This window comes from Neoarius graeffei, chromosome 25 (genome assembly GCF_027579695.1).
Source record: "Neoarius graeffei isolate fNeoGra1 chromosome 25, fNeoGra1.pri, whole genome shotgun sequence".
NCBI classification, from domain to species: Eukaryota; Metazoa; Chordata; class Actinopteri; order Siluriformes; family Ariidae; genus Neoarius; species Neoarius graeffei.
In genome coordinates this window covers 46,032,847-46,056,888 of record NC_083593.1, presented here as the reverse complement: position 1 = coordinate 46,056,888, position 24,042 = coordinate 46,032,847, and the positions used below count along the sequence as shown (strand labels likewise).

Genomic DNA, 24,042 nt, shown 5'->3' with positions numbered 1-24,042 from the left:
CTCTAAAGCCAACTAAAATATCAGTTTTTGTCATACTGGTATTTTAAAACTCGTGAAACACCGTTAAAGTGTTTTATTTCCCCGTAACAACGACAATTATTGATTCTACTAACACACAAAAAAACCAATAAAACTCCTTTAGCAGGATTTCTAGCCGGTCTGAGTGCCGTTCTGCGTCATCACCTGTATCCTTCAGTTCACGCCAACAACTAATCCCCGCCCGCCAATCGCGATTGGCTGATGCAAAGAACAGCTGTTAGTGCTGCATTGTGATTGGTGGACCCTCGTTAGGCCATGACGTTATGCTTTCTGTGCTGCACATTGAGAGAGAGAGAGATAGAGAGAGAGAGAGAAGACGTAATGGAGTAATTCCGCTGCAATGTCCGTCATTTTTATTATATTTCACCAATTTCGCAGCGTGGAGTTGCAATGAAGGTACAATGCAATTCTTTTTAATCCTTTAAAATGAAATTCTGATTGCTATTTGTGCTCATTTCAGATTAAGAATGATGATGATGGTGGTGATGTAAGTGTCAGCAAGAATAATATCTAATAAGTGAGATAAATTGAGAAATATGTTTTTCAGTTGCTGAGTTTTGCAAAAATGAGACTGTAACATAGCCGGCTGTCTCTCAATATCAATGATAGGCACAGTTATTCCTAAGTCATGATTATGAATGGTTATACTAATTAAGGATGATGAGTATGACTAGACAGGAGTGGGATTAGAGTCACTGTTTGATCTACATGTTGATATATATATTTTGAAAATTGATTAATTGTTATGACAAATCACCTACAGCTTTACTGAACATCTTGTTCTTCTGGAGACTTTGACTGTCACACTTGCTTCTTCAGACATGTAAACATGTTTCTGTAAGGTTTAATTTTGTGCTGGAAAATTAATGATTGGAAATATAAAATGTTTTCTACTTACTTGATAATGTAAAAGCCAAAAATGTTATATATATTACACACAGGGCGGCACGGTGGTGTAGTGGTTAGCACTGTCGCCTCACAGCAAGAAGGTCCTGGGTTCGAGCCCCGGGGCCGGCGAGGGCCTTTCTGTGCGGAGTTTGCATGTTCTCCCCGTGTCCGCGTGGGTTTCCTCCGGGTGCTCCGGTTTCCCCCACAGTCCAAAGACATGCAGGTTAGGTTAACTGGTGACTCTAAATTGACCGTAGGTGTGAATGTGAGTGTGAATGGTTGTCTGTGTCTATGTGTCAGCCCTGTGATGACCTGGCGACTTGTCCAGGGTGTACCCCGCCTTTCGCCCGTAGTCAGCTGGGATAGGCTCCAGCTTGCCTGCGACCCTGTAGAAGGATAAAGCGGCTAGAGATAATGTGATGTGATGTGATGTGATATTACACACACAGTACTGTGCAAAAGTCTTAAGCACCCTATTTTTTTTTCTTCATGCCAGTTTTGTCATAGATTTCTATTTTATGACTTCTACATTAGGGGCGGCATGGTGGTGTAGTGGTTAGCACTGTCACCTCACAGCAAGAAGGTCCTGGGTTCGAGCCCACCGGCTGACGAGGGCCTTTCTGTGTGGAGTTTGCATGTTCTCCCTATGGGTTTCCTCCGGGTGCTCCGGTTTCCTCCACAGTCCAGAGGCATGCAGGTTAGGTTAACTGGTGACTCTAAATTGACCGTAGGTGTGAATGGTTGTCTGTGTCTATGTGTCAGCCCTGCGACGACCTGGCGACTTGTCCAGGGTGTACCCCGCCTCTCGACCATAGTCAGCTGGGATAGGCTCCAGCTTGCTTGCGACCCTGTACAGGATAAGCGGCTACAGATAATGGATGGATAGTGAGCATATTCCATAAGAGAGCACTTTTTAGATTAAAAAAAGAAAACATAATGAAGGCTACTGGGTTTTGGTACAAAATTAAGAAGCAAGTGTGACAGTCAAAGTGTCCAGAAGAACTGTCGACGGTTCTGAAGATGCTCAGTAAAACCTACAGCTCATTTCCTTATAAAACTGCGCTCATTGTACCTGAGACTACTATTTTTTTTTTCAAGCAAAGGATTATCTTACATCAAATGTTGACTTAGTTTCATTTATTATGGCTTACAGCTGTTTATAGTATATTTTTTTTATGTTGAAACATTTCATTTCATTATTTTTTAAGCCATTTTTGGGATACAGCATTTCTTTACATGTGCCTAAGTCTTTGTCTATGTATATACAATATACATACTGTATATGTAGAATATATACAATACATATACAGTATTGTATATATTCCATAAGTATTACCATTATTATTATAATTATATGAATTGTAGATGAGAAACTGTGCTTCCTCCATGATATGTTTCAATCAATCACATTATGTTTCTACTTGCAAACCTCAAACACGTGCGTATATGATGTGTAAAGGTTAAATGTCAAACTTGGATTATTCCCATTCACAATCTAGAGATCAACATGGAGATGAACCTCTCAAAGGATAAATGTCATCTTTTCCCCAAGAAGAAGAAATCTGTTTTGAGATTCAGCAGTTTCATCTGCTTTCTTTAATGAAGCAGCTTTTCAGACCAAACAACACATGCAGCTGTATGCGCCTCACCCAGAACGCAGTTCAGAACGTAAACAGGAAGCTCATTGTCTCAGAGCTAATTTGCCTATGTGCGAAGAAAAGTATTTAATTACCATGCTGTAATGTATTTGTCACAAATAAAGGCTTCTTCTTCTTGTAGTCAGGCCGTGATAAGCCATTACAGATATTACTTCGTATAATTTTGCATATGAATATGTAAGTGTATGTACATATATATGACAAAAATATGTGCTAGTCCATCTTGGAGCACCATGGACACACAGATTTGCACACTTATTCACACCTAGTGGTAATTTTAGTGTAGCTTTTGGAAGGAAACTGTGAGGACACCAGTGTGAAAACAGGGAGAATATCCAAAGCTCTACAGAGATGGTAGCCTGAACTCGGGATCAAAGCTGTGAGGTGGCAGTGCTACCCAGTGCACTATATTTATTAATATAATAATGTAAAATACAATATAAAGTGTTTTATTACAAATATATAAATTGTCAAAATATAACTTTATAAAGTCGAAAACTAAATGGTTCATTAGACTTAAAGTAGATATTCTACATAGGGCATGAAATTAAACTAGGGAACAATTTATAGTGCTCTTGTATGTGCAATAGAGAGAAACTCTGGGGCATAATATGGTGGATACGTCACCTTAAGTTCTTAATTTCTAATATGAGCCATTTGGGTTTTAGGTCTCAACATCCAATTTAACTGAACTGCGTAAAGCCTTCTTCACTATGTTTGAAGTACACGATATTCAGCAGTTTGGTTTCAACCTCTGACTGACTGTATTGAGCTAAGAGGCAGCAATTTTCATTTTCATTCCCTACTCCTTGTGTTGGTGCTTCTGATATAAATCAATAGTTTCTACACCCTGTGTAATGCACTACATGTCCAACAGGGACCGATTTGGGATTCACCTGTCTACCCTTTATACAAATGCATTTCATAGAGTATGAAATAATGGCTTGTGAACTCCTTGTCTAAGAGATGAATTTAGGACTCTGGTCCTTAGTCACTATGCCACTGCACTTCACAGGGTCTGAAACAATAACTGTCTCTCTCTCTCTAGCTCAGTTTCTTTCACTTCTGTCTCATTCTCTCTCTTAGGCCTCTATGTGGGCTTCGTGTTGTGGTTTATTGAACGATCTGATTGGTTCGGGGGCGGTTCGAAGCCATCAGGCTGGGTTCGGGGGCGGAGCCGGGCCATTCAGATTTGCTCCTGGTGCTGGCTACTCTGCCTACCCTTCAACGAGCTCCACTCAATCGCCATCTAGCCCCCCTCCCTCAAATGGAGCAGTGTGCAAAGCCTGTGGTCTCGCCTTCTCTGTCTTCAGAAGAAAGGTAGGTTTCTCTGTATGTTTAAATATTATGTATGTGTTGCCTGAATGTTAAAATATTTATTTGCATATAAACAGAAGCGCATATATATATATATAAAACTCTTGCAGAAATCTAATTTTGGCATTGTGTGTGCAGCACGTGTGTTCAGACTGTGGGCGGAGCTTCTGCGCACTCTGTAGTGTGCTACAGGAGAACCTGCGGCGCTGCTGCGTGTGCCATGCCCTGTGGGCAACGGCATTTGAACGTACACGTCTCATGCGTCTTCGAGTACGTGATCTGCGCCGTTACCTCACGCTGCGTGACATTAGCACGGATGCATGCACTGAGAAGGAGGAACTCGTGGAGCTTGTACTGCAACACATGGGGGTGGATCTTCAGGAGGATGAGGAGGACGTGGAGGACAGTGAGGAGGCAAACAGTGAAGCCCCGCCCTCTGCTTTAGCCCTGCCCGTTGATGTTGCACCTGCCATCCCCCAGCCGCCTGCACTGTCTGTCTCCACCCCTCAGGAAGAATCACACAGCACTAACAACAGCTCAGGAACCAGCCAGGTACACACAAACACACACACACAAGCACATCCCTTCTGTCTGATGATGACATTGATGATAATGATGTGTGTTGACAAACAGGATTGTGGGGACGTTGCCTCTGTGTCTCTTCTCCCCCTGGAGAAGAATGAACGTTTACTAGAGGTGGGTTATCATTCATCCTGTTTATAACTAAAATCCAAAACCTTTTTTACACAATCAGGTATTCGATGACACATCAGAGAGACTGCTCGGTCAAATGAACAGTCTCGCCTTGCACACTGACACATACTGGCCACTTTTGCAGGAATGCCTGTACCCCTGCTCATTCATGCAGTTATCCAATTTGCCAATTATGTGTCAGCGGTGCAGTACATAAAATCATACAGATACAGGTCAAGAGTGTCACTTAATGTTCACATCAAACATCAAAACCTGAGACTACAATGGGCAAACAATCATCTAAACAGGACAGTTGGAAAAAGAGCCTCTGCTCAATGTAGCCTCACACTAGGAGTACAACCCCAATTCCTAAAAAGATGGGATGTTGTCTAAAATGTAAATCATACAGGAACACTTCAGAAAACCATCGTCTGTGAAAACAGTTCATTACTGCATCCACAAATGCAAGTTAAAACCATATATAACAATATCCAGAAAAAACAGCACCTTCTCTGGGCCCCAGCTCTTTTACGATGGACTGAGGTGAAGTGGAAAATTGTCCCGAGGTCTGACGAATCAAAATTAGAAATTCATGGACACCACGTCCTCCAGGCTAAAGAGGAGAGGGACCATCCGGCTTGTTATCAGAGCACAGTTCAAAAGCCAGCATCTGTGATGGTATGAGGGTGCATTAGTGCACATGACACAGGTGGCTTGCATATTTGAGAAGGCATCATTAATGCTGAATGATATACAGGTTTCAGAGCAATATGCTGCCATCCAGACAGGGAAAACCTTGCATGTTTCAGCAAGACAATGCCAAACTGCACTCTGCATGTATTACAACTGCATGGCTCCGTAGTAAAAGAGTCCGGGTGCTAAACTGGCCTGCCTGCAGTCCAGACCCGTCTCCCATTGAAAACATTTGGTGCATTATGAAGCGCAAAATACAACAAAGGAGACCCTGAACTGTTGAGCAGCTGAAATCCTATATTAGGGAAAAATGGGACAACATTTCACTTTCATAACTATAGCAATTGGTACTTTTTGCTTTGTACCATTTTCAATGACTATAGGGTTTCCATGGTTTGCAAATTACCACATTTTGTTTATATTTTATTCAGCATTCCGCCATTTTTGGAATTGGGGTTGTACTACTGTAGTTCTTGGCTGACAGGAGATTTGCTGTGTTGGACATTCTGAGAGAGTTTTCTGTTCACCATGGTTGTAAAGAGTGGCTATTTGAGTTAATGTAGCCTTCTTGTGAGCTCAAAACAGTCTGGTCATTCTCCTCTGACCCCTCTTATTTCTACCCACAGAACTGCCACTCACACATTTTCACATTCTCAGCATTCTTCTCTTGACCAATATCTATATGATTTTGTCTGTTGCACGACTGAGACATGATTAGCTGATGGTTAATCACATGAATGAACAGGTGTTCCCATTAAAGCGAGCATACATTAGCGTGCTAGATTATAATGCTTATTTGATGGCATTAACGTAATCAATCTTTCTGATGTGTTATGTAATTGCATATCTGATTGTGTAATGTGTTTATTGTATTATCAGCAAATTTAGTTAAGAGAACTACAAAGCATTTATTTATTGCTCTTCTCGCACGTGTGTGTGTGTGTGTGTGTGTGTGTGTGTTTCTCTGTGTTGATGTGTAAACAGTCCAGCCCAGTGACTCAGAGGAGGGCTCGAGCCTCCATCTCTGATCTCTCCAGCGAGGATGACATCGAGTTGTTAACCGTTCGGCAGCTGAAGGAAATTCTGGCCAGGAACTTTGTGAATTTTTCTGGTTGCTGTGAGAAATGGGAGCTGGTGGAGCGTGTGCAGCGTTTATACAGAGAGCACCAACACAATCGCACCTCCTGTGAGTTCTGTCTTCAGTCTGAGTAGAATTAAACCAAAAGCGAAATCGCAAACACCCAAACTTGCACCTGACACTAAAGGCAAAGTGTTTCCCCTGTCTGAGGTGCAAACATTCATTTAAGGATAAAGAGATGACATGGCAAAGTGAGATGAAAATATTGTCATGCAGTTTGCACCATCATCAATTTAGCTCAACATTAAGGGTATCATACATATACACTGTACGGCCAATTAAAGTCGCACACGCTAATATTTCATTAGACTGCCTTTAGCCTTGATTATGGTGCACATTCACTCTGGCATTATTTCAGCAACCTTATGCAGTGTCACAACATTTATTTCCATCCAGAGTTGTGTTAATTTTTCGCCGAGTTCTTGTTTTGATGGGAGAGTCGAACCACTCCGTAAAGCCTCTCCAGCATCCCAAAGACTTTCAATAGAGCTAAGGTCAGAACTCCTATGGTGGCCAGTTCATATGTGAAAATGATTCCTCATGCTTCCTGAGCCACTCTTTCACAATCTGAGCCCTAATTTTATGCCCGTGCCATCAGGGAAGAAAAAATCCATTGATGTGATGATAACCTGGTCATTCAGTACATTCAGGTCATCAGCTGATTTTTATTTTATTGGCACATGACATTGCTGAGCCTCGACCTGACCAACTGAATCAACCTCACATCATAACACTGCTTTCAGAGGCTTGTACAGTGCACCATACATGATGGGTGCATCACTTCATGAGCTCTATGAGTCAAGATTTTTTTTTTTCCAACCACATTTCTTCTGTGAAGTTGATGATTTGCCACTATCCTTCCAGGTTTTAGTAATGCATTGAACAGTTCTTAACCCAATTCCAGTCATTTCAGCAATCTCCTTAGTTGTTGTTTTTTTCTTGATCCAGGCCAATAATTTGACTCTTCTGTAACAGAGTAACATCTTTTCCATGACCATGGGATACATCTTCCAACATGTTTGCTTAAGAAATGAGAAATTACTCACTGCATCAGTTCGGGTTAAAAGAATTGTTGCCAGCTGAAACACAATCACTGCAGTAATTATCCAGTCAAAAAGCTCTTAAGTAGTTGCTTATTTAAATCCAAATGGTGACTTTTTTTTTTTTTTTGAGCCAAGTATTGTATAAAGGTGAACAATATACCAAAATGTAATTTAGCTAGCCTCAGGTGTAAACACATAACACATGTTCATGCAAAACAACATAAGATGGAGAACTTTAGGGGAGTAGCATGCACACAGGACAAGAAACAGTTTTATGGCAGTGTGCAGGTTTAGTCCATTTGTCCAAGGTTACTGGAATCTGATTGTCATTCACAGTGTTTAGGTACAGTGGGGCAAAAAAGTATTTAGTCAGTCACCAATTGTGCAAGTTCTCCCACTTAAAAAGATGAGAGAAGCCTGTAATTTTCATCATAGGTATACCTCAACTATGAGAGACAAAATGGGGGAAAAAAATCCAGAAAATCACATTGTCTGTCTGATTTTTAAAGAATTTATTTGCAAATTATGGTGGAAAATAAGTATTTGGTCAATAACAAAAGTTCATCTCAATACTTTGTTATATACCCTTTGTTGGCAATGACAGAGGTCAAACGTTTTCTGTAAGTCTTCACAAGGTTTTCACACACTGTTGCTGGTATTTTGGCCCATTCCTCCATGCAGATCTCCTCTAGAGCAGTGATGTTTTGGGGCTGTCGCTGGGCAACACGGACTTTCAACTCCCTCTAAAGATTTTCTATGGGGTTGAGATCTAGAGACTGGCTAGGCCACTCCAGGACCTTGAAATGCTTCTTACGAAGCCACTCCTTCGTTGCCCGGGCGGTGTGTTTGGGATCAATGTCATGCTGAAAGACCCAGCCACGTTTCATCTTCAATGCCCTTGCTGATGGAAGGAGGTTTTCACTCAAAATCTCACGATACATGGCCCCATTCATTCTTTCCTTTACACGGGTCAGTCGTCCTGGTCCCTTTGCAGAAAAACAGCCCCAAAGCATGATGTTTCCACCCCCATGCTTCACAGTAGGTATGGTGTTCTTTGGATGCAACTCAGCATTCTTTCTCCTCCAAACACAACAAGTTGAGTTTTTACCAAAAAGTTCTATTTTGTTTTCATCTGACCATATGACATTCTCCCAATCCTCTTCTGGATCATCCAAATGCTCTCTAGCAAACTTCAGACGGGCCTGGACATGTACTTGCTTAAGCAGGGGGACATGTCTGGCACTGCAGGATTTGAGTCCCTGCCGGCGTAGTGTGTTACTGATGGTAGCCTTTGTTACTTTGGTCCCAGCTCTCTGCAGGTCATTCACTAGGTCCCCCCGTGTGGTTCTGGGATTTTTACTCACCGTTCTTGTGATCATTTTGACCCCACGGGGTGAGATCTTGCGTGGAGCCCCAGATCAAGGGAGATTATCAGTGGTCTTGTATGTCTTCCATTTTTGAATAATTGCTTCCACAGTTGATTTCTTCACACCAAGCTGCTTACCTATTGCAGATTCAGTCTTCCCAGCCTGGTGCAGGTCTACAATTTTGTTTCTGGTGTCCTTTGACAGCTCTTTGGTCTTGGCCATAGTGGAGTTTGGAGTGTGACTGTTTGAGGTTGTGGACAGGTGTCTTTTATACTGATAACGAGTTCAAACAGGTGCCATTAATACAGGTAACGAGTGGAGGACAGAGGAGCCTCTTAAGGAAGAAGTTACAGGTCTGTGAGAGCCAGAAATCTTGCTTGTTTGTAGGTGACCAAATACTTATTTTACCGAGGAATTTACCAATTAATTCATGAAAAATCCTACAATGTGATTTCCTGGATTCTTTCCCCCCATTCTGTCTCTCATAGTTGAAGTGTACCTATGATGAAAATTACAGGCCTCTCTCATCTTTTTAAGTGGGAGAACTTGCACAATTGGTGGCTGACTAAATACGTTTTTGCCCCACTGTATGTAACTGATACAATGTTAAGTGAGGAATTTGCTGCATGAAACATTCTGGTGAAGTTTGACTTGTGCTTGTGTGATAAATCTTGTAGGAATAGTTTTAGATATTTGAAGCCAAACCTCCAAAATAGAGGATGCTCTGCTAACAGCAATTTGGCAGAGACCAGAGTTTCAGGAGAAATGACCGAAAGTTCTGTCTTGACTAATTCCACTATTTGGCCAAAAGTTTGTGTACACCTGACCATGTTTGGTTCTTCCCCAAACTACTGCCACTAAGTTATAAGTGCACAATTGTATGGGATGTCTTTGTATGCTGTTGTCTTACAATTTCACTTCACTCGAACTAAAAGCCCCATACATGTTTAAGCATGAAAATGCCCTTGCGAACAAAGCGAGGTCTATGAAGGCATGGTTTACCAAACTTAGTGTAGAAGAACTTAAGTGGCCTGCACAGAACCCTGATCTCAACCCCACTGAACATCTTTTGGGTGAATTGGAACATTGACTGCACCCTAGGTCTCCTCAACCATCATCGGTACCCAACTTTACTAAAGCTCTCGTGGCTGAATGAGCACAAATCCCCACAGCCATGCTCAAAAATCTAGTGGAAAACCTTCCCAAAAGAGTGGAGGTTATTATAACAGGAAAGTGGGAATACATCTAGAATGGAATGTTCAGCAATCACATATGGGTGTGATGGTCTGGTGTGCAAAAGCTTTCGGTCATTTAGTGTAGGTACAGTCAACTCTTAGACTAGTTACACTAGTAATGGTTTTTATGATCATTATACACAATTATTCAAGCTCTGTGAACATTTCTGGAAAATCCATGAAAAATATTTCTCATATGAATCTCCATTTTAAAATGGTGGCACTTTTTCTGAAGAGTATATGCCAAATTTATTGATGCCCCTAAAAAATTCTGTTTAAAAAAAACTTTAGAGGTCTCCATGATATCTCTTTGCAGGTTTTTCAGGTAGCACACATGAAAAATGTTGCCAGGAGAGACCCAAAGTGGTTGTAACACAAAGCAGAAAGATGGTTCTTGTCTTGCACAAGTTGTGAAATTGATCACCATCAGCATATATGGAAAGGAACCACAACGGTATGATGGTGTCGTTAATATTTTGGGTTTGTTTTGGTGCAGACTGATTGCATCATGAATTCTTCTAAGTTCAAGGAAGTTTTTCACAAAAATCATTTGCCTTGGTTGTGTAAAACATAACCAGAACAGTAATAAAGGGTGTAGTGCTCATTAATAAGTGTGCTAGGAGTTCTTGTTGAGCCCGAAAGCCAGAACAGTCTGGTCCTGAATTGTAGAATACTGATGGCAATTGCAGATGTTAGAAAACATTGTGTTCCTGCTGTAGTGCTATATTAATCTAATTCCAAATGAATTTTATAGTCTTGCCCTATGCAGGGTGCATGGTCATTTGAAAACTTTAAAAGCAATTTGAGATTTTTTTTTTCCCAAATATTATGTTATAATGTCTCCAGAGAACTGACTCCTCGCTTTTCTGTTTTCCTTGCAGTGGAAAACATGAGCAGCAGCATCACTGCAGGTGAGGGTTTCTGTTATGCACATTAATGCAATATTAAAAAGGACTCTAATAGTAAACTAAAAGTGCAACGTACCCTGTGTCCCTAATGCAGTTACTCATCCAGCTCACATTTGCTGTGTTAGACGCTTATGCTTAAACCATCCTTCACATACACACATTAATCAGGTCATTTACTTTTACAGCATTAAATTATTATCCACAGAGACTTACAAATATGCACTGAAGCCGCTCTTAAAATAAAAACACATCCTCATGCTCATGAACTAGGTCAGGGAGTAATAATTGATCACACTAAAAGCCTATTGGAAAAGGTCGGTACAGGATTATGTGTCAATTTAAGTGCTTGGTGAAGAGGTCAGTGTTTAGTCTTCATTGGAAGACAGAAAGTGAATCAGCTGTTCAGACCTGGGTGTCTGGACAAAGAAGGGACTTGTTACATGTCTTCCTTGTACCTTTTGGTTATATTTTAATCCTCCTGTACTCCCATGCTAACCATTGCAGTCGTGGCGTATCCTCCTTCTATATGTGATGGAGGTGTTGGAGGTAAGAATGTCGGTGTGAACGAGTGAGATACAATGCAAGCTATTTCCGCCTGCATGATATACACCTGTGTTTCATACTGTGTTTGTGTCTGTACCTACACTGTATGGCCTAAAGTAGATCTGACCGTCATGAACATCCCACTCCAGATTTATTCTCCTCCTGCTGTTATAATAACCGTCAGTTTTCTGCTTGGCTTTCTACTAGATTTTTGTAGCTGTGAGGAAAAATTGTAATTCTGCACCATATAAAGACATCCTGTACAATTGTATGGGGAGCAATCACATATGGGGGTGTCATCAGGTGTCCACAAACTTTCGGCCATATAGTGCATGTGCTTACAATAGCATCAAATTCTCAGATAAAGCAATCCTATAATAATGTTCGAGTACAAAGCACTGAACTCTGAACATTTTCTGTTTTGGATATTCTAACAGTAATGAAATAATATTTAAATTGTGGTCATATGACAATTCTATACAAATGTATAGATTTAGTATAAAAAAGACTCCATGTTCATTTGGGTCTGTTCTTTCTGGTCAGGATTTTGGTTGTAAATAAAATCTTCTTGTGTCTCATTGAGAATTTAGCTTTGTCTTATAGGATAGAATAAATTGCACGTGAGATTTGTTTACACGGTGGTGTAGTGGTTAGCGCTGTCGCCTCACAGCAAGAAGGTCCGGGTTCGAGCCCTGTGACCAGCGAGGGCCTTTCTGTGCGGAGTTTGCATGTTCTCCCCGTGTCCGCGTGGGTTTCGTCCGGGTGCTCCGGTTTCCCCCACAGTCCAAAGACATGCAGGTTAGGTTAACCGGTGACTCTAAATTGACCGTAGGTGTGAGTGTGAGCGTGAATGGTTGTCTGTGTCTATGTGTCAGCCCTGTGATGACCTGGTGACTTGTCCAGGGTGTACCCCGCCTTTCGCCCGTAGTCAGCTGGGATAGGCTCCAGCTTGCCTGCGACCCTGTAGAACAGGATAAAGCGGCTAGAGATAATGAGACAACTGATCAGTCACTTCTCAGCTTGTATAGAACCACACACACACCAGACTCGGCTGTAGCAAAGGGTGAGCTCATACAGGTAGCTAACTAGCTAATTATCACAAGCTAGTGAATTATACATGCTGTTTGCCAAGTGGCGTTACATTAGCTTGCTAATTGTAACCATGGAAATGATTTCTGGCACTTTCACAGTCAGTACATTAAAGAAAATGTTTGCTGTGAGACGGAGATTTCACATTAATTGGTAAATGTGTTAATTTGTTAAATTGTTCTCATGGTGAACAGAATTGTGGGATTGCCTTAATCAAGGACATGTGCTCTCAAAAAAAATCAGAAATACAAACCCTTGTAAGACTGTTTCTTATTTCCTTTTATTTTTCTACTTTTTTTTCTTAATATGCTTATTTGTTGTCTGTCTTGTGCTATTGTAAAGTGGCCCTTGGTTATGTGAAATGCGTGTGTGTGTGTGTGTGTGTGTGTGTGTGTGTGTGTAATATAAGGACCTCCTTCTGAATGAAACGATATTCTCAAAAGTCCACAATAGTGTGTGTGTATGTGTGTGTAGGAGCCTATCACCGTACAGGTTGACTCATCCTGGCTGAAAGCCAAATGCCCTGCTGATTTAAAACGGATATAACTGCACTGTGCTTTGATCCAATATCCTAAGTGCCTTTCTGCTGAAGCAGCAGGAGAGAGAGAGCACAAGCAAGAGAGAGACAGACAGCCACAGACAGTATGTGTCTGTGTTGTACTTTGCTGATGCTCTGCAGCTTTAGGTGATTTTATTTGAGAACGATTAATAAAAGATAATGGAGACCGATGTCGGCGTACAGTTCCTCAAATGAATAGACTCTAGACATATAGATACAAGACAGGCAGATAAATTGAAAATGTTTTTAACTCTTTACCCCTTAAAGCAGTTGCTCCAGCCACCCTTGTACATGTACACTACCGTTCAAAAGTTTGGGGTCACCCAGGCAATTTTGTGTTTTCCATGAAAAGTCACACTTTTATTTCCCACCATAAGTTGTAAAATGAATAGAAAATATAGTCAAGACATTTTTCTGGCCATTTTGAGCATTTAATCGACCCCACAAATGTGATGCTCCAGAAACTCAATCTGCTCAAAGGAAGGTCAGTTTTATAGCTTCTCTAAAGAGCTCAACTGTTTTCAGCTGTGCTAACATGATTGTACAAGGGTTTTCTAATCATCCATTAGCCTTCTGAGGCAATGAGCAAACACATTGTACCATTAGAACACTGGAGTGATAGTTGCTGGAAATGGGCCTCTATACACCTATGGAGATATTGCACCAAAAACCAGACATTTGCAGCTAGAATAGTCATTTACCACATTAGCAATGTATAGAGTGGATTTCTGATTAGTTTAAAGTGATCTTCATTGAAAAGAACAGTGCTTTTCTTTCAAAAATAAGGACATTTCAAAGTGACCCCAAACTTTTGAATGGTAGTGTATATACTGTTCACCCTTAGAACATATTTCCAAGAAAAAAAGTCTAAAGACAAGGTTTTGTTCATCAGTTTTCTCCTTCATTATGTTGAAACAATCATGACCTATCATACATTTTTGAAAAGAGGGCATGACACAGAATACAAAAATCACTCAAAGTTGTGTTTCAACATTCACCAACTCACAGGTAGTGTCTGAAAGGTGAGTAATACCTGTATGAAAACCAATCTTCACATTTTACATGGTCGGCACGGTGGTGTAGTGGTTAGTGCTGTCGCCTCACAGCAAGAAGGTCCGGGTTCAAGCCCCGGGGCCGGCGAGGGCCTTTCTGTGTGGAGTTTGCATGTTCTCCCCGTATCTGCGTGGGTTTCCTCCGGGTGCTCCGGTTTCCCCCACAGTCCAAAGACATGCAGGTTAGGCTAACTGGTGACTCTAAATTGACCGTAGGTGTGAACGTGAGTGTGAATGGTTGTCTGTGTCTGTGTGTCAGCCCTGTGATGACCTGGTGACTTGTCCAGGGTGTACCCCGCCTTTCGCCCGTAGTCAGCTGGGATAGGCTCCAGCTTGCCTGCGACCCTGTAGAACAGGATAAAGCGGCTAGAGATAATGAGATGAGATGAGACATTTTACATGAAGAATTCATGTCAAATGGTGTACAATAAATGATTACTGCAACTTTCAATCAGAAAGCTTGTTTCACTCTACGTATGTAGAGGCAAATTCAGCCGTCAAATCTCGTCTTTATGGTGCATACACGCCGGCATCGTATGTCGTCATTATGGGATATACACGGGGTCGTCATTAAGGGGTAAAGAGTTAAGTGGTAGTAAAAATATATCGTGCAGTAAGAGTTAATTGTCCTTATACTGTACTACAGTGCTGTTGAATTCTCCAGTCTGATTGGTCAGAATGTGTTGAGAGTCTTATTTAGCGCCTTGTAACAGTCACAGGTAAAGCTGTAACGTTTTCCACCATGGGAAAGTCTTCAGGATGGAGGGCTTTCTGATTTCTCTGTAATTTGACAAGCTGATTTTTTTTTCTTTCTTATTAATGAGAGTGGGTGGTGGTGGTGAAGGAATGACTGTTTATAGCTGCAGTGATCTTAGTGATAACAGGGACTATGTGTTTCAACAATAATAAACAGATCCAGCATACGTGTCATTCTTTAATAAATAAAAAATTGTAATCATTGGCAAAGTGCTGTGTTTATAAAAAGAATACAAAATAAACAGTCCATGTCAGGCCACGTCACACCATCCCATCACTGATTTTATTTTCCTGATCTCTTTTATTCCTTACATAACGTGTTGTGTGCGTTTGTGTGCAGGTGTGGCTCCTCTCAGTACCATGGATGAAAACGTGTGTCGTATCTGCATGGACGCTGTGATCGACTGTGTCCTGCTTGAGTGTGGTCACATGATCACCTGTACCCGGTGTGGCAAGAAAATGAACGAGTGTCCCATCTGCAGACAGTACGTGGTCCGAGCTGTACATGTCTTTAAGTCCTAAACACACAAAAACACACACATGCACACTGATAGCCTTCATCTTCCTGACTGAATCAGCTCCTGAAACCACTGAAGGTTACATCGGCTACATCCCAAATTCCTCCGCAAGGGGACATGTTTCAGACTGGTTAGGGTCTGAATTTGAACACGGCGGGTCTGTTTAATTAGTGTTTTCGAATGCGCTCTTGTTGATTTCTCTTAATTATTCAGAGTTATGTGTGACCCATGTCACGAGTTTGCACTCTCAGCACAGTGGAGGAAGTGTGTTAATGGGGCAGATTCTAGCTATCTGGTTTATTATCTAGTGTGGTATGTACCTAGGAAATAAAAATAGCTAGCACGGTAAGTAGCAATTCCATCAGCTGTCGTGTACAGATAGACAATCAAATGTTTGAGACGTGAAATGTTAAGCTCCTGTTTATGCTTATAAACAGTTTTATCCGCCATTTTGAAAAGGTCAAGTTCAGTAGTGCTTTCTAGCTAAAGGTGCTCTTGAAGTCTACAGTGACACTGACTCAACCCCTCATCTAACACCCATTTATGGGGGCAGCCATGGCCTGAAGGTTAGAGAAGCAGCCTTGGGCCCAAAGGGTCGCCAGTTCTATTCCTGAGATCGAGAGGAAAAATTTGAGGGGAGTTGAGTGAATGAACACTACTTTCCATTCCCTCCGTATCATGGCTGAAGTGCCCTTGAGCAAGGCACCTAACCCCTAACTGCTCCCTGGGTGCTGTAGCATAGCTGCCCACTGCTCTTGGTGTGCGTGTGCTCATAGCTCACTTGTGTGTGCATGTGTGTGTTCACTGCTTTAGATGGGTTAAATGCAGAGGAGGGATTTCACTGTGCTTGTGTACATGTGACAAAGGCTTCTTCTTCTTCTTAGCCATCTAATATTCATCAAATAACAAATCTCACTAGGACTGCTACAGTAATCAAAGTAAACAACACTAGTGGACTAGGGGAAGAGAAGTGAACAAGGGCGCATTAAAAACAGTATTGGAATGCAGCACACTTAGTCTTTCCATGTGTACCGTGTGTGCGTAGAAGGTATATGATGGAAAAAATGAAGTGTGATGGTCCTCCTTGCTGTAGCAGAACCGAAGCCAGCAGTGATTAGCGGTGCCAAATGTACACAACATTACTCATTTATTTATTCTGTTTTAATATAGTGCTTCTCTACTGAGTTTATTATTACATCCCTGCAGCACAGTAGCATATTCACAAAGTACTAAATAAATTCATTTCTAAAATGTAACACCAGACACTGACTGGAACTTTACCAACAATATTTATCTTTTCATTTCTGAATTAATTCCAAGTTTAAAAATGTATTTGGACACTTGGCATCCTTCCTCCCAAAGGGCCACTGAGGATTTGCAGCTAATGTTTAGCTACTGCAGTTTAAACCACTGAAAGTTTTTGCTTTGTATGGTTTTATTTTATTTCAACTTTTATTTAATAATTGACAGTCAGATACAATCTTTAGCAGCTCCACTAACACTTTGTGGTGGTACCAGCGAACTATTTTTCGCTAACATACCTCCCTAACAATCTCTCATTGTTCTGAAGCAGCTAGCTCCGTTTAATACCTTATTTTGTGACACTTTTAGCTAGCTATTATGATTATCTAACTTATTCCTGTTTGTAATGCTCACCAGCCTGATGGATTAAATATTTTAAAGTATTAATAAACAAAATATTTTTAGACTTACTAAATTGGCTAGCTATTTTGGGAATGATTTAGCGGTTTACGTTTAGCTACTTTAGTGACAGCCCAGCCTGTGGTGTATAGTTATAGTTAGCTTGCCTTTTCTCTTTAATTCTGACTATTTTTTCCTTTTATTAATTTATTTATTCATGAATTTGAGGATTTATTTATTTTGTCACAGTATTTTTGTTTTCATAAGACTCTTACACTTAAAGATATAGCTGTGTTTCTGCACAGACATTATGAAATTTGATAAATTCAGATTTGGGGAGGTCATGTTTAGCTACTGCAGTTTAAACTGCTTCGAGAGAGAGAGAGAGATACCTCCTCGTTTTATTTAATACTATTGTCATTTATTGTTTTAAAGCATCATGGTGTAACATGTTTTATGGAGGCATTAGTTAGCTAGCTATGTTTTGCTAACACACTTCACTGGCTTCAATTGTGACCTTATTTGTTAGCTGCTTTTGTTTAGCTAACGTGTTCCTGACAGCCCCTGTCTGCTGATAGCTCTATGGTGTGAGGCTAGCTAGGCGTTTGATCCCAACTAATTATTTTTCTTTTTGTTAATCTTTTACCATGATTTATTTTTATTTTATCACAATATTTAGTTTTTATGAGGACCTTACACATCTCTCTCATTATCTCTAGCCGCTTTATCCTGTTCTACAGGGTCGCAGGCAAGCTGGAGCCTATCCCAGCTGACTACGGGCGAAAGGCGGGGTACACCCTGGACAAGTCGCCAGGTCATCACAGGGCTGACACATAGACACAGACAACCATTCACATTCACACCTACGGTCAATTTTAGAGTCACCAGTTAACCTAACCTGCATGTCTTTGGACTGTGGGGGAAACCGGAGCACCCGGAGGAAACCCACGTGGACACGGGGAGAACATGCAAACTCCACACAGAAAGGCCCTCGCCGGCCCCGGGGCTCGAACCCAGGACCTTCTTGCTGTGAGGCGACAGCGCTAACCACTACACCACCGTGCCGCCGACCTTACACATATTTAACAATTATTCACTAAAGGTGTCTGTGAAGATTCTCAATCATCCAGGTCATAGTAAACTGTGGGTGGTAGAAATGGGCAACTGGACTTGCTTGAAAATTCTTGAAAACGTTTCACCTCTCGTCCAAAAGGCTTCCTCAGTTCTGTCTGACTAATAGGGAGTATCAGATATTTATCCTCTCCTGGATCAGAATCAGAATTCTGATGACCAGCTCATCTAAGGTGTCATTGAGGCATCATGTTGGTGTGGGTCACTGGAGGCTGGGTGTGAACGGCGAGTCATTAGGGTGATCAAAGGATTGCCCGTTTTTGATCACTCTAATGACTCGCCGTTCACACCCAGCCTCCAGTGACCCACACCAACATGATGCCTCAATGACACCTTAGATGAGCTGGTCATCAGAATTCTGATTCTGATCCAGGAGAGGATAAATATCTGATACTCCCTATTAGTCAGACAGAACTGAGGAAGCCTTTTGGACGAGAGGTGAAACGTTTTCAAGAATTTTCAAGCAAGTCCAGTTGCCCATTTCTACCACCCACAGTATTCACTAAAGGCAAAGTGAATATATTATACATACAGGACACTTTTTAGAAGGAATAAAAACATGTATTCGATTCCCTTCTAGCGGGTTCCATTCATTTGGTTTGATAGCATGCTATATTGTTAGCATATTGCTTATCCTATGTGTATTGCGTCACTCTACCCAATGGAGAAAGAGCGTTGAATATGGTTTCCAATATTGCATGGTTGTCAAGACAACATGACATCACATGCCGGAGACATAAAACTTCCATGCTAGTGAACAACTGTGATGATTTGTAAATAAACATGGCCGCCAGGTTTGCTTCGTTAAATACAGAAGATTTTGACAGGATTTTGAAAAAGACACATTGAACACTTGAAAGGAATGTATAATAATAATAATAATAATAATAATATTGGCTGGGTTTTTTTGTGGTATAGCAGATATATACCATTCAGCTAGCATGATCTTGAACTCGTCTTTGACTCATTCACTATCATGCTAACTGAATGGAATATATCTGATGTACCACTCAATGCCAGCCAGTATTATTTAAAAAATCATCGAGGTTATTATTCACCGATATTCACTGAGCCTGAGGTGGATAATTGTTTTAGTATAAATACACAGGTGATTATTTAAAAAAAATCATATTTAAATAATTTATTTCAAACTTCAAAAGCGGCATGCAAATGTAATAAAGGTGCAGTGCAGACTTGGCACTTATCTATGCCGACTCACATAAAATACTTTGTTTTGAAATTGATAAAATGTTTCACAGCTCCACCTTACCTTTGAATAGTTTTAGACCAAACTTCATGGCATCTTTAGTGCTTTTAGGAACCGTGTTTTCTTTCATAATTTCTAATTCTTCCTCACTTACGGTGACCAAATAATTGGCCGCCATTTTGCCGAGTCGCTCGAGGTGATTATCGAGAAATGGTCCGAATTTCTCGACCAATCAATCAACGCATGCAATTTTCTATAATCACCTCCATATTTATACTAAACCATTATAGAATTTGATAAATTCACCAGGTGGTCAACTGCTTTTCCATAAACAGTAACTGCAATAGCGTTCACTATAGGTTGCACCAAAACCGTGCGCCATTTTCCACATCCTACTCACTTTTCCATACTCCCTACAAGTGGCAAAGTGCATTATAGGTATTCTGTACCAGGCACTTGATCGACATTGTTGAAGAGCTTTAGGCAAAGACAGGAAAACGAATCCTGATGACAAATAATTGCCATTATTAATACTTTCATGTGAGTTTTGAAAGAAATTACAGGCTGCATCATATGTTCCTTTTCTGCATTTATTATAATTTAAGATTCTGTGATGAATATTATGAATTATACATTGTCTTTTTTCATATGATTTCTTTTAATCTGTAAAACTAACACACGACAGTATTACATGCATAGAAAGGAAAATATATAGTTGCCTGTACAAAGGATTTTTTTTTTTTTTTTTGGATAAACATGAAAGTAGGATTACCCTTTTGAATTATTTGTGAGGACTTGAATCATGCTCATCTCATTGTGTGTGGGTTTAATGTGCAATTTTTAAAAGGTGTGACTTGCAGGAGCAGAGCAGACGACACACACTATAGATATACTGTATGTAAGAAATGAAAACACTTGAGGGTTGTTATATTTTGAAACTTTTTATTTTGTTAATATTAAAGATGATTTAATGAATTTAATAAAATACGGAACCTTGAATTAATACAAGAGTTTTCTTCTTTTGTTATTGCGGACTGTGAGGAGTTTTAACATTCTGTATTATTAAAATATAATAATTTTAAACTGACTTGTGATGTGAATTTTAAAAAAATTCAAATGTTCTTGTGCTTTAAAAGTTGGCGAGTTAAATTTTATTTACTTTCATTACATTTGGGCTTTCTGACTAAGGCTTGTGGGACAACAGGTTCAATGTAACAGTTTTTTTTTTTTGACATTTTCCTTTATATTAAAAATCTATATAAAAATAAAGAAGAAACCATCATTCAAAAAGAAAAAACATCCTTTATTTTTTTGTCAATGATCTGTTTTTCATACATTTGTGTAATAAATAGTCAGGGAACGATGCAGCATTGTCATCCTCCCTCCATCACACACGGCAAACTGCTTTCATAGAATTTACAAACTGAAAAATAATAAAAAATAAAGCTTGACACAAGCTGAAATCCTGCACGCGCTCTGTGTGGCGCCAAGCGAGCCCTCACCTCCAAAATATATATATTTATATATATATATACTTATTTATATATTCACAGTCTGAGTATTTACACTGAAGGAAAGCAGGCAGAAAAAAGACGTTTCTACAAGAAACAATCTTTAAAGGGAGAACATGACACATGAGCTCTCCCAAAAATAATCATCTCAAATTAGTTCTGCTGGTAAAAAAAGATGCACTGATACTCGATATCTTGCCGTATCGCAATAAAAAGTCTGAATCCTCCGTACAAACAGTTTGTCTGTACAATATGGACATAAATGCAGAGAAACTACAGAGAGAGAGAGAGAGAGACATGCCCACCCTGATGGGATAGGAGCATGACGGGAAGGTGGTAAGAGGAAATAAAGTACTAGTGTTTGTTACAAACAGAATACACACACATTCTTACAGAGATAACACAACAGGGTGGAAAACAGCTTTGCTGCTTAGAATGTACCCAAGGAGAAAAATTGGCACCAATTAGAGATCACATCCTTTCCTTAGCATTTAGCTAATTAGTATAATGCTAAGTTCCATCGCTGATCACGAGGAAGTATAATACAGCTCCAAAGACAATACTATACAGGTGAAGACAAGTGACGATTGTGCAGTGTGTGAAATTAGCATTAACGTTGTAGCAAATTAGCACTACAGGAAAGATCAGCATGATGAAGCTTGACTGAGCTTGAGCAATACACTGTGTTTGTGTGTGCGCGCGCACGTGTACGTGTTTTAATATAATACTAGGTGTTAGCGATCAAACATTCAGCTTCAACAGCAGTAATGAAAGCAGCTCTATGGATACAGAATAAAACGATGAGACCTCTCAATGCAGTCTTCAGAAATACCAGCTTTCATGCTGGACTAGGTACTCTAGCTGAAAGTCAGTTATAAATTCATGACATATTTAACACAATTCATATGGCAGATATTTCACTGTCTTCTAAAGGTCCCTTATTTTGGTGTTCTTCATAAGCTTTTCATCTTCCAGAAGTCTACCTGACAGACAGAACTGTCATATACAATACAATATGATACTCCATCCATCCATTATTTACACCGCTTATCCTTCAGGGTCGTGGTGGAAGCTGGAGCCAATCCCAGCTGACTTTGAGTGACAGGCAGGGATAATATATATGTTATAGTGATAATATATTAAATTGTAATTAATGCCATATCACAATGTGATACAATTAAATACTATGCAGACTGAACAAAGATGCTGTCTGGTCATCTCTCGGTCTATCGGTGTGCAATTTGTTTCAATTCTGCAGGCTGATAATTACAGTAGACAGCCAACAGGGGGCAGCACACACATACACAAACGTAAAGCACACAGCATTGTTATGACTTGAAGGGGCATTAAATAAGCAAATGGAAAACAAACAGTGTCGAAAACTTAACTGGCAGACGAAGGAAGCGTGACGTGTGTGTGAGCAAGCCCGAAGTAGAAGTAGTGTGTCTGAATCTGTGTGCATGTAGTAGCCTGTGCCAGTTTGGATCCTTCTGTACAGTATAGAAATAAAGTCTATAAAAAAAAAAGGAAAGAAAAGAAGCAGTTGGATGGGAAGATCGGGGAAGACGGGAAGACCCGCCTAATGCACAAAGACTTGTGTGTAGACGTTGGAAAGGGAAGGGTGACTGGGGTGGCCGTCCTTCTCTCTCAGTGGAAGAGTGGTAGAAAATTCATGTTGTGGTCTAAAGAGCACCTGTGTGTAAATCGTAAACAATCATTGGATGGATTTATTCGTAAAAAAAGCCCTACACACGTAGCTGCTCTAACTGCAGAGTGGAGGGTGAAGAGTGCGTGTGTGTGTGTGTGTGTGTGTGTGTGTGTGTGTGTGTTAGCTAGTTACTCCAACACCCTCCCTGCTTCTTGCTGCTCAATGTTAGTTGAGCGTCCCCCTGCAGTTCTCGGCTCCGCACAGACAAGGGATCTTCTCGTCCTCGATGGGGAACTTGTAATCATAGGTAATCTCCTCGTTGACGCTGATCGACTGGCGCGAGTAGATTACAATCTTCTTCTGAGCCTCCACCGTAATCACCTTGGCGTAGCAGTTCGGCTGTGGAACACACAAAACAAAACATTAACAGTGTGTCAGCAGGTATTGGTGATTTCAGCTGACTGGACATACATGTTACACCATTCAGGCTACACAAAGCTAATGAAGTGTACTGTACATTCCCATAAAGCCAAGCTGTTTGGGGAGCAGAACAGCATTCACCCAATTGTTAGAAGATCACAAGTTCAAATCCAAACAATGCCACACCTATCTACGTACAGCCGGGAGCCAAGATAGAAAAGTGGGCTTTCTCTGGGTGTAAGGGATGGCATATTCTCGCTCCCTTGTCAATCACAGTGACACTAGCCAATCGTGCTTCTGTGAGCTCGTGTATACGGAAGAAGGCAGATGCAACTTTCCGCCGAGTTAAAAGGATGCATTTGACTGGATTCACATATCTCAGAGGAAGCACATGTTCAGCCTGTTACATCCTCCATGCAACTCTGCAAACACAACTGCAAGTATACAAGATGACCTCATGCATAATCTGGAGCCCTGACAGGGTAGTAAACCGCTAATCCGCAAGGCGGCATTAGAACAGAGACTTGAAACAGCTACTATTTTGGGAAATGCATTCTTCTTCGATTTTGATGTGCCTGGGGTAACGTTCGGACATAGCAACACTCTCAGCAATGTTTCAGGGATGTTCCACAACGTGCAGTGTTTAGATACTATATGCAGTTATTCCCCAATATGTTGGAACCACACAATTGTATAGGATGTCTTTGTATGCTGTAGCATTACAATTTCCATTTACTGAAATTAAGGGGTCCAAACCTAGCCTGGGAAATCCCATGCTGCTTTGCACAATTGTTCCGATCTGAAAAGACAGCATGGAAACTATAGTCTAAAGGCTCGCCTGAGTTAGGGAGCCAATCAGAGAGTGGGGAGGGGTGGAAAGACGGTGACGCGTACTACTCGACAAACGGAAGCTTGTAGTTTATTTGGGACTGTTTACGGATCACATTTAACATGGCGGCGAGCGATACGAACCAAACTAACCAAACCA

The 24,042-nt window shown here is 40.7% G+C and overlaps 2 protein-coding genes across 4 annotated transcripts in view; one reads left to right on the top strand and one right to left on the bottom strand.

The window, feature by feature from the left end:
• Window positions 1-354: 354 nt before the first annotated feature.
• rnf34b (ring finger protein 34b) lies at window positions 355-17,075 on the top strand. Its single transcript, XM_060909407.1, has 7 exons — window positions 355-435; window positions 3,672-3,905; window positions 4,041-4,454; window positions 4,536-4,598; window positions 6,273-6,474; window positions 10,953-10,982; window positions 15,319-17,075. Exons 1-7 carry the CDS (start codon window positions 430-432, stop codon window positions 15,498-15,500), a joined length of 1,131 nt encoding a protein of 376 aa, XP_060765390.1. The 5' UTR covers window positions 355-429; the 3' UTR covers window positions 15,501-17,075.
• A 3,682-nt stretch (window positions 17,076-20,757) lies between these two features.
• setd1ba (SET domain containing 1B, histone lysine methyltransferase a) overlaps window positions 20,758-24,042 on the bottom strand; it is a 42,740-nt gene continuing 39,455 nt past the window's right edge. For all 3 annotated transcript variants that reach the window (XM_060908639.1, XM_060908637.1, XM_060908638.1), the window contains one exon: window positions 20,758-23,033. In XM_060908639.1, the coding sequence (XP_060764622.1) occupies window positions 22,860-23,033 (174 nt within the window). In that variant the 3' untranslated portion in view covers window positions 20,758-22,859. The remainder of the gene's footprint in view (window positions 23,034-24,042) is intronic.